The sequence below is a fragment of the Ichthyophthirius multifiliis genome (genome assembly GCF_000220395.1).
Source record: "Ichthyophthirius multifiliis unplaced genomic scaffold scaff_1120509250951, whole genome shotgun sequence".
In the NCBI taxonomy this organism is placed as follows: domain Eukaryota; phylum Ciliophora; class Oligohymenophorea; order Hymenostomatida; genus Ichthyophthirius; species Ichthyophthirius multifiliis.
The window spans coordinates 53,393-67,768 of record NW_004086346.1 but is presented as its reverse complement, the minus strand read 5'-3'; the positions used below and the strand labels follow the sequence as shown (position 1 = coordinate 67,768).

Sequence of the window (14,376 nt, the reverse complement as noted above, 5' to 3'; positions counted from 1 at the left end):
TCTAGTTTATTTTTTAAAATTTCAATTTAAGTTTTCATTTGATATGAACATTCCTAAAGTCTTTAAATTTCATTATCTTTTTATTAAAGTTGAAATTTATGAGGTTCTTCTAATTCATTAATAATCCTAAATCTTAATATATCTTAATTTAAAGTGGGATTTATTCTATTTTAAAAATTTTCTAGTTAATTTTATTTTTATAGTAATTAATTTTTCAAGTTTTTTATTATATTTTCATAATTATATTCAATATCTGTTTTTTCATTTAAAACAGAACTAATTTTTTATTGTATTTCTTCTTTTTCTTCCTTTATTTTTTAATAATGCTATTTAAAATCTTCGTGTATTTATTTTATGGTCTCACAATCATCTTTTTTTTAAATAAAAGTAAAACTTATTTAGATTTTTTGTTCGTTTTTTTTTTTAAAAAAAAATACTTATAGTTCTTGTTAATGTATTTTATAATTATTTTAATGCTTTTTTTAATTATCTGTTTTCATTTATAATTGGTTATAATTTTAAGTCTGCTTCAATAAATGAACTCATTATTTTATTTATAAATTAATAAAATATAAAATAATTAAATTTAAATAAAAATAAAAGAATTAAATTTAAATAATATTTTTTCCAATTAAATTTTGAAAAAAAAGTCGATTTTAAGTTAAATTTTTCTTAATGATTTTATAAGAAAAATTATTCTTATATCATTTATTTAATCATTAATTAAATAAAATTATAAATAAAATCTCTATTTAACATTGAAATTATTTTGATCTTTTATTTATTTTGATTAATATTTAATAATTTTTATATTGAATATTAAAACTAAATTTATTTAATTAATAAAAAAATAAAAAAAATAATGAAAATACAAATTCAATAATAAAAAGAATAATAAGTTAAATATATAATTATTAATTTAAAAAAAACAAAAAAATTGTAAATTTTTTTAAATAATAAGAATTAAAGATATTATTTAAATTTTATTTTAAAATTAAAATTTAAATTAATTGGCTATATAATTATAATTCTATATATAAAATATCTTAAAATAAATGAATTATATAAAATATATGTTAGTTGTAGAATTTTAAATATCTAATAATTATTATTTATTTTTTGGTTAAAATCTAAAATTATTATATTTTAAGAAAGAAAAGAAAAAAAAGACTCAATCAACCTCTTCTTTTTAATTTAAAAGTTAACTCCATTTTTCAACTATTTTACTTGCAATCGATTTAAGTTCTTTTACATCACCTATATATAATTAAAAATTTTAAAATATAAATATTTATAAATATACTTTTCATTGATATTTTATAAATAATTTTTCCTAATTTAATTCCACTTAAATTCTATTTTTTAACAGGTAAGCCATATACAAATTATAAAAGTTTTTTTTTCAAAGAAATAGGTGGTTCAGATCCATTAGGAAGTTTATAAATCCAATCAGCAATATTATCAAGTCCCTTTTAAGCAAGAAATTATTTTTAAATATGAGACTAATTTTTTTTAAAAAAAAATATAAATATATTAAATTATATATTTTTATAATTCCAAAATATATATATATTTTTTTTAAAAAATTTAAAACAATTTTTTTTTTTTTTTTAAAAAAAAATTAAATTTATTATTTTACTCTGCTTAATTTCATTATTACATCGTCAATATTTTAAATTTTTCTCAATGCAGGTTTACCATTTTAAAAATCAATTGTATCTTTTGTATGACATTTATGCATAAAATTTTAAATATTTTTACTTCTTATACTAATTTTTATTTATATAATTTTTATTCTTCTGCTTATTTTGTATTTTATTATTATTTCTAAGATTTATTTGATCTTTATTATTTTTTTTTCTTAATTTAATTCTATTTATTTAATTGATTCGCCTTAGTTTATTATTTAATCTATTTAATTATCATCAATATCAAGGTCTATGTTATCTATATTTTCCTCTTCGTTTTTATCTAAATTATTTTCTTTATCATTATCACTAAAAATACTAACATATTCTGAATTATCGTTATAATCTTCTTTTAATGACATTTTTTTTTTATATAATTTCTTTTTTAAATTATAAAATAATATTAAAATTTTATGTATTTTAAATTTAATAAATAATCAAATAAAAAATAGTATCTAAAAAATTATTATATATATATATAATTTTTTGTTTAACTTCAAAAAAGCTTGATTTAATTATTTTGAATATCAAAGTATAAATTTTTTTAAAATTTACAATAGAAATGTTTTTCTATTATTAATTTTATAAAAGAAATAAATTTGTTTATAATTCAATACTAATATTTTATATATAGTGATTTTTATTTTATTTTATATTTATAAATAAATATTTTATTAATAGATTATTAAATTTTCTTTTGGAATAACTATATTAACATTTTAATGTTTTTCTAGAAAATTAATTTTATTTTATAATAGCTTATAGGTTAAATAATTTTATTATTTAGTTCATTTTTTAAAATAAAATATATATGTATTTATTAGAAATTTAATAAAAAAATAATATTTTAATTTATATACAAAAAAAATTATATTATTGAAATAAAGAATTAAATTAAAAAAAAATATTACAAAAAAAATATGAATTAATATATATTTTAAGCATATATATTTTTTTTTCAGATTAACTTAGGGAAATATTATCCATTAACTTATCCTCCTTTTAATGATCTTTTTACATCTAATTCAAATTATTTTATATTATCAATCATTTATTATGCTGCTTCTTTATTCAAAGGATCATTAGGGTTAGGTTCAATGAATAAAAAAAGGACTCCAGATATAATATTATATAAATTTAAAACAGGTTTCCAATCTGCTCTTAAAATATTTAAACAAACATTTCCTTAATAATCAATATTTGGGTGATAAATTTTAGTTTCACAATGCACTTTTGGTGCTGCATGAGGATAATCAGGACTAATTTCAATAGTGAATGCATATTTAGCACCTCCCCAATAACTAGTAACATCTGGCCATACTGTTAATTTCATGAAAGTTAAAACTTCTTTATCAGGCCATTCTAAAGTTGCATTTTTAGGTAAATCGGTACCTAAGTCGCTCAAATCTGTTTGTAAACGTAATAATCCTGGTGTTACTTTTTGTTTCTTTTCTTATCCATCATTTTCTTAACCTTCGGGCTTTTTTTTAAGTAATTTTAACATATTTTATTTTTCTTTTTTCTCTATCTTATTTATTTTTTTTTGTAATATTTTTTTTTATTATTATATATATTATATTATATTATATATTATATTATATTATATTATATTATATTATATTATTAAAGAGATGCGCTTTTTGAATTTTTTTACTTTCTGTTCTTTTATTTAATTAATATTATTTAATTAAATTAAATTAATTTTTAAAATATAAAATTATTTATAATTTAATTCGATTTCTTTTTTTATTCAGTTGATAAATAAAATAAATAGACACATTGAGTAAAAATTAAATATATATATAAATATATAGTATTTATTGTAACTAAAATTTATAAATATATTAATTAAAATTTTAACAGATAATTTACATAATTCCTAATATTTTTTTGTTAAAAATATTAACTTATGTTAAAAAATATTTATAATAATTAAATATTTAGCTTATATATATTTTTTTATAAATATATTAAAAAATTATAATAAATTTAAAAAATATAAAAAAAAAACAAAATAAAAATATTCTTAATTATATTTTTTTTATTTTATTTTTCATATTATTAAATGTCATTATTTTTACTATTATTCTTTTTATTATTATTATTTTTCTAAATCTTTCATATCTTCTTCTTAAGTTTTTAAGTATTCTTTAAAATTAGATCTTTCTTCAAAAGGTCTTTTCCCTAAAATAGCTTAAATTTATCTCAAATCAAGGGTTTCTTTTAATAATAATTCTGACGATAAACTTTTTTATATATTTTTTTATATTATAATAAGACTTTTTTACTTTTAAATGTATTCCTTATATTATTTTATAATTTATCTTGTTTATATTGTAGCTTCTTCAATTAAATTATGAATTTCTTCATCAATATCCTAATTAAAAACAATAACAAAAATATAAAAATAAAGTAAACTAAAAACAATTACTTTATTTGTTAAATCTGAATAAGTTTTGCTATAATCACTTTCAATATAGCCAACAAACCCTAACTTTTCATTCATACCATATTTAGTAACAATCGCATGGCATAAATCATAAGCTCTTTTCAAGTCATCATAAGCACCAGTAGTAATACGATTAAAGAATTCTTCTTCTGCACATCTTCCTCCCAAAATAGTACATAATCTATCAAAAAGTTCATTTTTATTATGCAAACTGCTTTCATTTGGTAAATATTAAGCAAATCCAAGAGAACCTTTAGTTCTAGGAATAATAGTAAGCTCTTTTTTTTTTTAATAAAAAAAAAGTTACTAATTTTTTTTTCTAAAAAATAAAAAAAACTTTAAGTAAAGGATCTCCCCCTTTTAAAAACCAAGAAACAACAGCATGTCCAGATTCATGAACAGCCACAATTTTTCTTTCTTCTTCTGAAACAATTTTTTTCTTTTCCAAACCTCCAATGACTCTTTCAGTTGCTAATTCAAAATTTAAAGAATCAACTGCTTATTTATTATTTCTAGCTGCCATTATTGCTGCTTCATTACATAAATTCATTATATCTGCACCACTAAATCCAGGTGTTAATGTGGCTAATCTTTTAGCATATTAATCGATTGTTCTAGAATTCTCCAATTTCAGCTTTTTTAAATGAACTAAAAATATTTCTCTTCTACCGTCTATATCAGGAAGTGTTATTTCTATATTTCTATCAAATCTACCTATATAATATTTACATTTACTTACAAATTTATAATTAATATTTGTTTTAAACCTGGACGAGTCAATGCAGGATCAAGTAAATTTAGTCTATTTGTAGCAGCTAATACAATCACATTGCCATCAGTATCAAACCCATCCATTTCTACTAAAAGTTAATTTAATGTATTATCTCTTTCATCATTTCCTTAATCTTTTTTTTTAAATAAATAAATATGTATTTATTATTATTATATTACTTTTTCTTTTTTTTCCTACAGCATCAATTTCATCTATAAATATTATTGATGGAGAATGTTCTTTTGCTTATTTAAATAAATCACGTACACGAGAAGATCCTACACCTACAAACATTTCAGTAAAATCAGATCCTGAAATATAAAAAAACGGAACACCAGCTTCTCCTGCACAAGCCTTTATTTAATAATAAATAAGATATTAAATTTAAATTAAAATTAATTATGTTTATTTATTACTTTTGCTAGAAGAGTTTTACCTGTACCTGGAGGGCCAGAAATTAAGGCTCCTTTAGGTATTTTAGCACCCATTTTATGAAACTTTCTTGGTTTTTTTAAAAATTCAACGAACTCTTAAATTTCTTATTTAGCTTCATCTTATCCGGCAACATCTTTAAATTTGGTTTCTACTTTATTTTCTAATCCATAGACTTTTACATGTGATTTACCTTATTAAATTAACTAATTATTAATTAATGAAAAAAATAAAAAAAAATACCCATATTAAAAAAATCACTTCCTACTTTTGTCTTAAGAGATCTTTTGATGATATATAAAATTAAGGTATAATAAATAATATTTTTGGTATAAGAAACCATAGATTAAACAATATAGGCATTATCATATACATAATCATATTCAATATTAATTTAATTAAAACTATCTTTTTAAAACTCTTCTATCTTTTATAAAAAATGATCTACGTTTCCTAATACTATATACCTAGTTGTGTTGTCTTTCATATTTACTCTTGCATTTAAATATAAACTATTTTAAGAAGTAGTATATTCAATTTTAATATCTTTTACTTTAAATTGAGTTAAATAATTATTAAAGAATTCCTTTTTTTTATATAATTATATAACGTTTTTGATAAAAAATAATATTTTTACATCTAATGTTATGTAAACCTTCTAATTCATATAACTCATAAAGGCAGAAAAGCCTAGAAATATTAAAAATCCACCAAAAAATAATTTATATTTTTTGAATTATTGCTAAAAAAAAATTAACTATTCATGCATTCTTTAATTAAATTATTTAAATTATTCATAATAATTTATTCTTTATTGACGGCTTTCTTTTAATGGTCTTTATCTTATTAATAAATTTATTCTTCTATTTATTCTTAAACATTTTAATTTTATAGTTCATCTTCATTTTATTAATTTTCTCATTAAAATTGTTTTTCTTAACTATTTTTTCCTTAGCTCTCTTCTTTTTCATTCTATTCCTCTATTTTTTATGAAATAAAATATGGATTATATTAGATTTACATTTTTATTATTAATTTTTAGATTTCTTTTTTCTTTCAAATTTTTCAAAACCTAAAAAATATTTATATTTTAATTTGAGTATATACTCTTTGTTTTTTTTTATTAATAAAATGCAAACCTTCAGGTGTTTAATTTTAATTTAAAATATGTTTTTAATTTAATAAACAAGAATAGTTTGAAAAATTATGTTAGTTCTTTATCAATAATTATTTGGCGAGTATTTAATATAATTTAAAATTTCTCAACATTAAATAAGTGATAAAAATAATAGATATATAAATATTATAAAAATTATAAATAAAATTGATTAAGAATATATAAAAATTTCTTATTTTTATTTATTTAGTTTTAATTTCTTATATGATTTCTAGAAAAATCATATTAATTAATGTTTATTTAAAATATTCTTTTTTAAAACAGTATTAATAAGAATCTAACATGTCTTTATATAATATTAAATTGCATTTTTATATAATTTAATAAATTATAAAAAATCCGACTAAATAATTATTATTAAATATCTGAATAAAAAATTAAAAAAAATCATAGGATTTTTAAAATAAAGTATATCTAATTTTACACTAAAATCTTTTCATTATAAAATATATAATAAAATTTTTAATTTTGCGCAAATATAAATAAACTATGGTTATAGATAAATAAATTAAAAATGTTTGAACTTTATATTTTTTAAAATATTATTTATTTCCTAAAATAACGCGAATAAAAATGATGTCCATTGTTTATTAAATAGTATAAAATAATTATATAATTTAAATAAAATAATAATAATATTTTGTTCGGTTTAAAATTTACTTTATATTTAAACAATATTAATACCGAAAAAATCATATAATTTTTTTTTTAAAAATATATATTTGTTTAAATATTTGAAAAAACTAAAACATATTTGAGAAAAAAAAAAAAATTATAAAAATATGGCATTATTAAAAGAAGACGATTAGTTTACTCATATAATAGCGATTGATTTTGGAACAGGTGCATCAGGGTATTTAATAATTTTTGTTCAGAATAAAAAAATAAAAAAAGATATGGAATAGCTCCAAAATTTTTAGATTAAGATGGAAAATCAAGAATAGAAGTATTTAATCCTTGTGATGATAGTGATGATTAGAAAACTCCATCAGCAATTCTTTTTGATAACAATATGAAATTTATAGATTTCGGTTCATCTGCAATTTAGAAATACGCTGAAATTTTAGAAGATGGAGATACTGCATTATTTTTTTAAAATGTAAAAAATAATAAAAAAAATAAAAAATAAAAAAAATAAAAAAGTACAAAATAAATTTACTACATTTAAATACATATGCTAAAAGTATTGATGGTAGAGAAATGCCTCTAGTCATTCTTATTTCGGAAACATTAAGATTTATAGCAGAATAAGCATTAGCTAAACTAAAAGATTAAGTAGGTAAAATCGTGAGTTCTAAAATAAGATGGATCATTACAGTGCCTGCATTATGGAGTGAGGAACATAAATTTTTTATGCGAAAAGCTGCTGTTGAAGCTTAGATAATAGAATCTTTGCATTCTTCAAACCTTTTATTATGTCTTGAAGTATTAAAAGAATACAAATATCATATATTAGTATTTTTTTGATGAAAAAAGCCTGAAGGAGCAAGTATATAATGTAGAGAAGATGCAGAATAATAATTAAAAGAATAAATGAAAAAGAATTCTGTTATTATGGTGTTAGATTGCGGAGGTGGGACTATAGATATAACTGTACACAAATTATTATGTGAAGTTCATGAAAAATTTTTATGTTAAGAAATTATTCCTTCTAGTGGAGGATGTGAATGGGGTTCTAAATATGTAGAACTTTATTTTGAAGAATTTTTAAAAGATTTTTTAGGATCAGAATTATATAGAGTTTATTAAAAAAATGCTTTGGCAAGGTTAGATATATTAAAAGATTTTGAAATATTAAAAAGGTTTTGTTTTATTTATTATTTTTTTATATAAATTAATCATTATTATAAAAATAAAGAAAATTTAAAGGAAATAATAATGAAAGAAGTATGATTAAATTAAGCTATTTAGGAAGTGATTTATCATCTGGTTAATTAAATAAACTTGTAAAAATTCATAATGAAAAACATCCTCCTGAATTTAATGTAAAACTAAAAGGGGTTTCTAATATTGAATTACCTTCTTGCTTAATGGCTTCTTTTTTCTAAACTTTATTTGAAAATATTAAAATAAAGTATATATATATATATAAATATATATATATAAATATATATATATAACTTTTATATAAATATTTATAATAATTAATATTATTATTATAAATAAAAAAAGGTTGAATAATTAATAAAATAAACAGAAGCAAAGGGTGAACATGTTAATTTTATATTTATGGTTGGAGGATTTTCAGAAAGTCCTTTTTTAAAATAAATAATAAAATAAAAGTTTGAATCTGCTTAGGTATAAGTTTTAGTTCCAAGAAGGCCTTAAATAAGCGTTATTAGAGGTGCTTGTTTATATGGTTTAAATCCAAGATCAATTTCTTCAAGAATTGCAAAAAAAACTTATGGAATTAATACTTTGACTACTTTTGATTCTGAAAAACACCCTGAAGATAAAAAAGTATAATTTTTTATTTTTTAAATTATATTTTTTTAAATTATTTATAAAGGTTATTATTGAAGGCGAAGAATTTTGTGAAGATGTGTTTGATGCTTTCGTTCGTAAAGGAGATAGTGTAGGTAGTTAAGAAGTGCATACAAAGATTTATTGTCCAGTAAGAAGTCGATAAATTGTTATGAGAATAATATTTTATGTCACTGAAAAAAGAGATGTTAATTTTGTTGATGAGGAAGGTGTTAAATAATTAGGAGAGTTGTGTGTTGATTTAGGTAAACCGTTTTAATCTGTAGAAGATAAAACTGTTAAAGTAACACTTTTGTTTGGATAAACACATATATATGCAACTGCTACTAATAAAGATGGAACAGAAATTAAAAATTGTGAATTTAAGTTTGAATGTGGAAATTGAATTTAATTAATATTTTTTATTATTTACTAAATTATTTTATTCTTAGTATTTTTTAAAAATTGTTTAATTAATTTAAAATTATATAAAAAAATATACAAATTGGAAAAAAAAAAAGTATATTATATAAGAAAAAAATTTTTAAATATATATGATAAAAAATTTAATATCAATTAATTAAAAAAAGTTTAATGTGTAAAAAAAAAGAGTCTAGAAATAAAACTTTTTAGAAATACAATTAAATTATAAAAATAAATATTTCTATATAATTTAATTTTTTGATTCATTTAAAGTATATTTTTTCCCTATCCACTAATACAGTTTTAACATATTAATATATTAAATGAGATTAAGCTTATTTTTTAATTATAATCAATATATAAATTAATAAAAAATATATTTAAATGTTTTTTATATACCTGGATCTATATTCCATTTAGGTGTAAATTGAAATCCTCTAGCTTTAATATTTTAGTATGAGTCTTCTCTAACTTAAAATTCTCTTAAAATATAATTTTAACTAAAATCATGATAATATCTTGTATCATATATTCTAATTAAAACATCATCTACTCTTAGGTAATGCCTTAATAAAGTAAACCAGCAATCACCCATAACTCTAAATCTAACCTCACTCATAGTGTATCCAGAATCACCTTTTTAATATATAGAAAATCAAATAAAATATTTTTTTTTATATACCTAATTCATCTTCCCATAAATGGATCATAGTTGACCATTTAATTGGATTTTATTCAGTTAAATTATGTAAAGGTAATTCATCGTTCGTTTTTTCTACATAAGGCAATGTTAGTTATTAAAGTTCTTCTAAATGAAGTTAATTTTCAAAAGCATTTATAAAATAATTTTCATTTTATTAAGGGTCTATTAAAGTGGAAACTTTTTTAATTGTACCTTTATAAGGAGTACTGAAAAAAACATCTGAAATTTGCTCAATTACTCTTACTTCTGTTGTAGGATCTTATGGTTTTTTATTTTTCCATTATTAGGAATATTTTACTTTTACTTCAGAAGGAATAACAGTACAATTATTTAATTATTTATAATGCTTTATGTTCTGATTTTAACTTAAATCTAAATAGGCATTTTTTCTTGACTAAAAATTAGTTAAACAAAGACTATCCTTAGGCGAAAATTCTAAACAAAAATCAGCATCATTATATATAAATCTACCACAATTTTCTCCAAATACTACATCTGGAATGTTATTTAATTTTAATTCATCTTTTAAATTGTCTAATTGTTAAGAAGGCATAATACCCGATTTAGAAAATTCGAATCTCCATCCATTTAATTCAAATTCTTCTTTTACAACTTTTGGTTTTTTATCGTTCATTTATTTATTTTAGTTATATATATATATCTTTTTGTATTTTTTATTATATAAATAATAATAATTTTTACTTTTAATAAATATAAATTATTTTATATTTATTTTAATAAAATATTATTTTATTTTATATTTATTGTCATTTATTTTATAAAGATATTCATAAACTTGTTTAAATATATTTTTATAATAACTTTTAAAGTTAGTTAATTAAATAAAATATTTTTATTTTATTTTTTTGTTAATTTAAATATATAATAATATATCAAATAAATGAATTTAGTTAAAGACGAATAAAATTTAATTGATGGAGAAAAGTTATTTTAAACTGAAAAAGGTTTATAAAAAATAAAAAATTATTAACAAAAAAAAATATATATTATAATCAATTTTTATATTAACTTTAAATTTGTTTAAATTATTCAAAAACAACTAACTTATTTTTTAAAAAATTAAAAAAGATGTAACTTTTATATTTGACGGAAAATAAGAATAAATTTAATTAAAATATTTAACTGATTCAGGATTATTAAAAGAAATTTTACTATAAAATATTGCTAAGAATATAGATAATGTATTTTTATTAGAATTATGTACATTTTTATTTAAAATAAAAAAAGGATATAACACTAACATTACCTAAATGGGTAACAAATGATGTGTTTAGGGTTTTTTATGATTATGCAAAGCAAAAAAATGTACATAGTCATGTTGATAAAAGCATAACAATGTCAGATTAATCGCTTTAAAGATTATTATGGTATGAAACAATAAAATAAAAAAGTTTAATTTTTTTTAAACAAAAAAAGGATTGGTGATTATTTTTAAATTGATGATTTTTAGTATAAATGTATAACTGATATAATAATTCCTAGAATAAGAATAAATAATTGTTTATTATTTTTAAATGAAGCTTTCAAAAAATTAAAAGCATGTGAAGATAGTTGTGATATATGGTATATGTTATTGAATACAGGGATGAATTTTACAGCAAAGAATTTAATTAGCATATTTAAAAATAATCCAACTGAATTAAATAAAATAAATAATAAAATAATGGATGAGATTATTGAAAGAGCACTTAAATATTAAAAGAAAAAATAAATATATGATTATAAAAGTATGATTGATATTATACTTTATATTAAAAATATTTCTGAAATTTTCGAATTATTATTTATTTAATACAAATAAATAATAAATAAAAGAATTAATTGTAAATTAAAATTATTTCTTTATTTTAATAAATAAATAATTTTAATTTTTTTTATTAAATATAGATAGTAATCACCCAAGTATAAGTTGGAAATTATCAAACATAAATTCTATTATAAACAAAGAAACAAATCCTTTTAAATTTAATGAATATTAATGGAAATTATTAGCAAAAATGGAAGAAGATAAATAATTAAATGAAAAAAAACTAAAAATATATTTAAAATTAGAACCATTAACAAAAAAGATTAACGATGAATTTTATTAAGAATAAAAAGATGAATAATATAAATAAATAATATCTATCTATTTCCTTTTGAGTTTAAATGAAAAAGAATATTCTTAAAATTTCAATATCAGACATATTATTATTGAAAAATCAACCTAAATTTTATTATATGAATTTGAAGCTTAATAATTGAGAAATTTTGACGGTAAAAAATTAGAATTTACTGTTTATTTAAACACAGATTATATATATTCTTTACTATTGAATTACATTGCTTAGTCATTTAATGAATTGTAAAAAAATCCTAAAATATGCAATGTTACTGAAGAAGATTTAGTTTCGATAATAAAGGCTTAGCCAAGTAAAAGCTTTCATTAGGAAAATTCAATTATCCTAATTTAAAATATGAGTTTATTTATATTTATAAATAAATAAATTCATTAATTTAAAAATAGTTTTAAATAATAAAATTGCTAATCCAGTAGAAGTTTTGAAAGCAGTAGATTTTAAATGTGTAAATGTATCTGCTTTAAGTTAATTATAAAAAAATTTAATGTAAGTAACATCCATAGAATTAAAATAATTTATTGACAAAGAAATGAATAAAAAAATATCAAAATAAAATTAAGATATAATAAATGAATGTAAATTTAAATAAAAAAAAATATATATTAAAAAGAAAATAGAAAATATTGTTGAAATAATACCTGAAATCTATAAAGATAATGAACTTACTTAAAACCTTGATAGCTTTAATGCTTCTAAAACTAATGAAAACGTAAATATAAATTGAGTTTAATTTTATTATTTTTTTAAATATAAAAAGAGATTTAAATTTATAATGTAAAGAAATGATTCATAAGACATTAAATGTAAAGGTATTGTTTAAGAAAATATATCTATAAAAAAAGATTCATTTTCAAATTAGTTTAGTAATGAAAAATAGATGCCTATGAATAAATTAAAAAAATTATCATCAAATAATTCTAGTAAGATTTCTCAAAATTTTGAAGATTTAAGTAAACAATCTATTACAATTTAATAATAATAACAATAATATGATGTTGTTTAATATCCTTTAAATTAGTTTAATAATGATAGTAGTAAATAATCAATATAATGTATTTTTTTTTTAATTTTCTTTATATATTATTAATAGCTAAAAGAAATTTAAATAATAGCAATTTCAAAATTTAATAAATAGCTAACCCTAATAATTTTAATGAGAATAGTAGAATTTTTATTTAATTAAAATAAAACTTATTCTCTTAAGAAACAAACAGTAATGGATAATTTAACTAAATTCCAAAGAATAATAATATAAAAAATAACTAAATTTTATAAGAAAAAATAATTAATTATTAAGATAATGATGAGAAAAACATTAAAGAAATTAAAAAAAAATAAGTTTTGAATGAAATAGATATTAAAAGATACATATATAACTAAAATTTGCTTAATGACTTTCTTGATATTTGAAGAAAAGTTTATTAGAATATTAACTATATAAATTTATATTAAAATGATATTTTTATATATTTTAAATAATTTATTAAAATTTTAAATATTTCTTTTATATTTGTTTTAAAATAAACTTTTTATGATTAGTTATTTAATTATTTAATTATTCATTATTCATAATTTTATTATATATAACTTTTTATTTAAATGCATCTATTATATTTTTTATTATTTTATTAATTTTTATATTATATTTTCTAAATAAAAAATTAATTATATTAGAATTTTTAAGGAAATATAAATAATTTTATCTAATAATAACATACACATTCGTATGATGATTTATTTTTTAATTAAATTTAATTTCTCTTTAAAAAAAGTTAAAAATAAAATATGAACAATAGCTAAAATTCTCAATAAACAAATTAAGATTCAGTTATAGACATAGAATTATTAAAATAAAGTATAAATGTCATTCAAAAATATTAATAATAAAATTTATAACCCCAAGATGATTAAGCAACTAATATAAATTAAATATAAAGTTACAAAAATGAAAAAAACAATATATAAGTGCAACCAAATAGTTAATAATAAAATTTAGAAACTAATTAATCAGTCCAAAGTTAATCTTAAAACTAATAAAGTAGCTTATAAATATAAATAGTAGAAAACATAAGTTAAACATAATATAATGAACAAAGACAATAAAATTTATAATTATTGTAAAATTTAA

General features: G+C 17.7%; 4 protein-coding genes across 4 annotated transcripts, besides 18 other annotated features; 1 reads left to right on the top strand and 3 right to left on the bottom strand. All coding sequences in view use genetic code 6, as the record gives it.

Moving 5' to 3' along the window:
* Window positions 1-449: 449 nt before the first annotated feature.
* Window positions 450-490: a microsatellite.
* A 73-nt stretch (window positions 491-563) lies between these two features.
* Window positions 564-619: a microsatellite.
* A 552-nt stretch (window positions 620-1,171) lies between these two features.
* On the bottom strand, window positions 1,172-1,860 carry IMG5_117580 (hypothetical protein; the record flags this gene model as incomplete). The annotated part of the gene is made up of 3 exons (XM_004034553.1): window positions 1,640-1,860; window positions 1,304-1,502; window positions 1,172-1,257 (listed from the first exon to the last, which is right to left on the bottom strand). Exons 1-3 carry the CDS (start codon window positions 1,739-1,741, stop codon window positions 1,172-1,174), a joined length of 387 nt encoding a protein of 128 aa, XP_004034601.1. The 5' UTR covers window positions 1,742-1,860.
* Window positions 1,765-1,796: a microsatellite.
* A 786-nt stretch (window positions 1,861-2,646) lies between the features above and the next one.
* On the bottom strand, window positions 2,647-6,513 carry IMG5_117570 (hypothetical protein; the record flags this gene model as incomplete). The annotated part of the gene is made up of 9 exons (XM_004034552.1): window positions 5,326-6,513; window positions 5,089-5,263; window positions 4,905-5,042; window positions 4,475-4,851; window positions 4,120-4,413; window positions 3,977-4,065; window positions 3,770-3,934; window positions 3,561-3,567; window positions 2,647-3,168 (listed from the first exon to the last, which is right to left on the bottom strand). The coding sequence occupies exons 1-9, from the start codon at window positions 5,395-5,397 to the stop codon at window positions 2,647-2,649; spliced, it is 1,839 nt and encodes a 612-aa protein (XP_004034600.1). The 5' UTR covers window positions 5,398-6,513.
* Window positions 3,251-3,312: a microsatellite.
* Window positions 3,354-3,383: a microsatellite.
* Window positions 3,648-3,691: a microsatellite.
* Window positions 3,760-3,799: a microsatellite.
* Window positions 3,763-3,797: a microsatellite.
* Window positions 6,514-7,300: 787 nt separating the features above from the next.
* Window positions 7,301-9,387, top strand: IMG5_117560 (hypothetical protein; the record flags this gene model as incomplete). The annotated part of the gene is made up of 7 exons (XM_004034551.1): window positions 7,301-7,371; window positions 7,413-7,617; window positions 7,662-7,943; window positions 7,995-8,320; window positions 8,377-8,503; window positions 8,691-8,978; window positions 9,028-9,387. The coding sequence occupies 7 exons, from the start codon at window positions 7,301-7,303 to the stop codon at window positions 9,385-9,387; spliced, it is 1,659 nt and encodes a 552-aa protein (XP_004034599.1).
* Window positions 7,613-7,654: a microsatellite.
* Window positions 7,613-7,660: a microsatellite.
* Window positions 7,619-7,660: a microsatellite.
* Window positions 7,622-7,660: a microsatellite.
* Window positions 8,594-8,637: a microsatellite.
* Window positions 8,597-8,662: a microsatellite.
* A 272-nt stretch (window positions 9,388-9,659) lies between the features above and the next one.
* Window positions 9,660-10,741, bottom strand: IMG5_117550 (tip41-like family protein, putative; the record flags this gene model as incomplete). Its single annotated transcript, XM_004034550.1, has 2 exons — window positions 9,660-9,738; window positions 9,804-10,741. The coding sequence occupies one exon, from the start codon at window positions 10,739-10,741 to the stop codon at window positions 10,037-10,039; it is 705 nt and encodes a 234-aa protein (XP_004034598.1). The 3' UTR covers window positions 9,660-9,738; window positions 9,804-10,036.
* A 63-nt stretch (window positions 10,742-10,804) lies between these two features.
* Window positions 10,805-10,871: a microsatellite.
* Window positions 10,805-10,873: a microsatellite.
* A 2,833-nt stretch (window positions 10,874-13,706) lies between these two features.
* Window positions 13,707-13,760: a microsatellite.
* Window positions 13,761-13,854: 94 nt separating this feature from the next.
* Window positions 13,855-13,892: a microsatellite.
* Window positions 13,893-14,376: the final 484 nt, after the last annotated feature.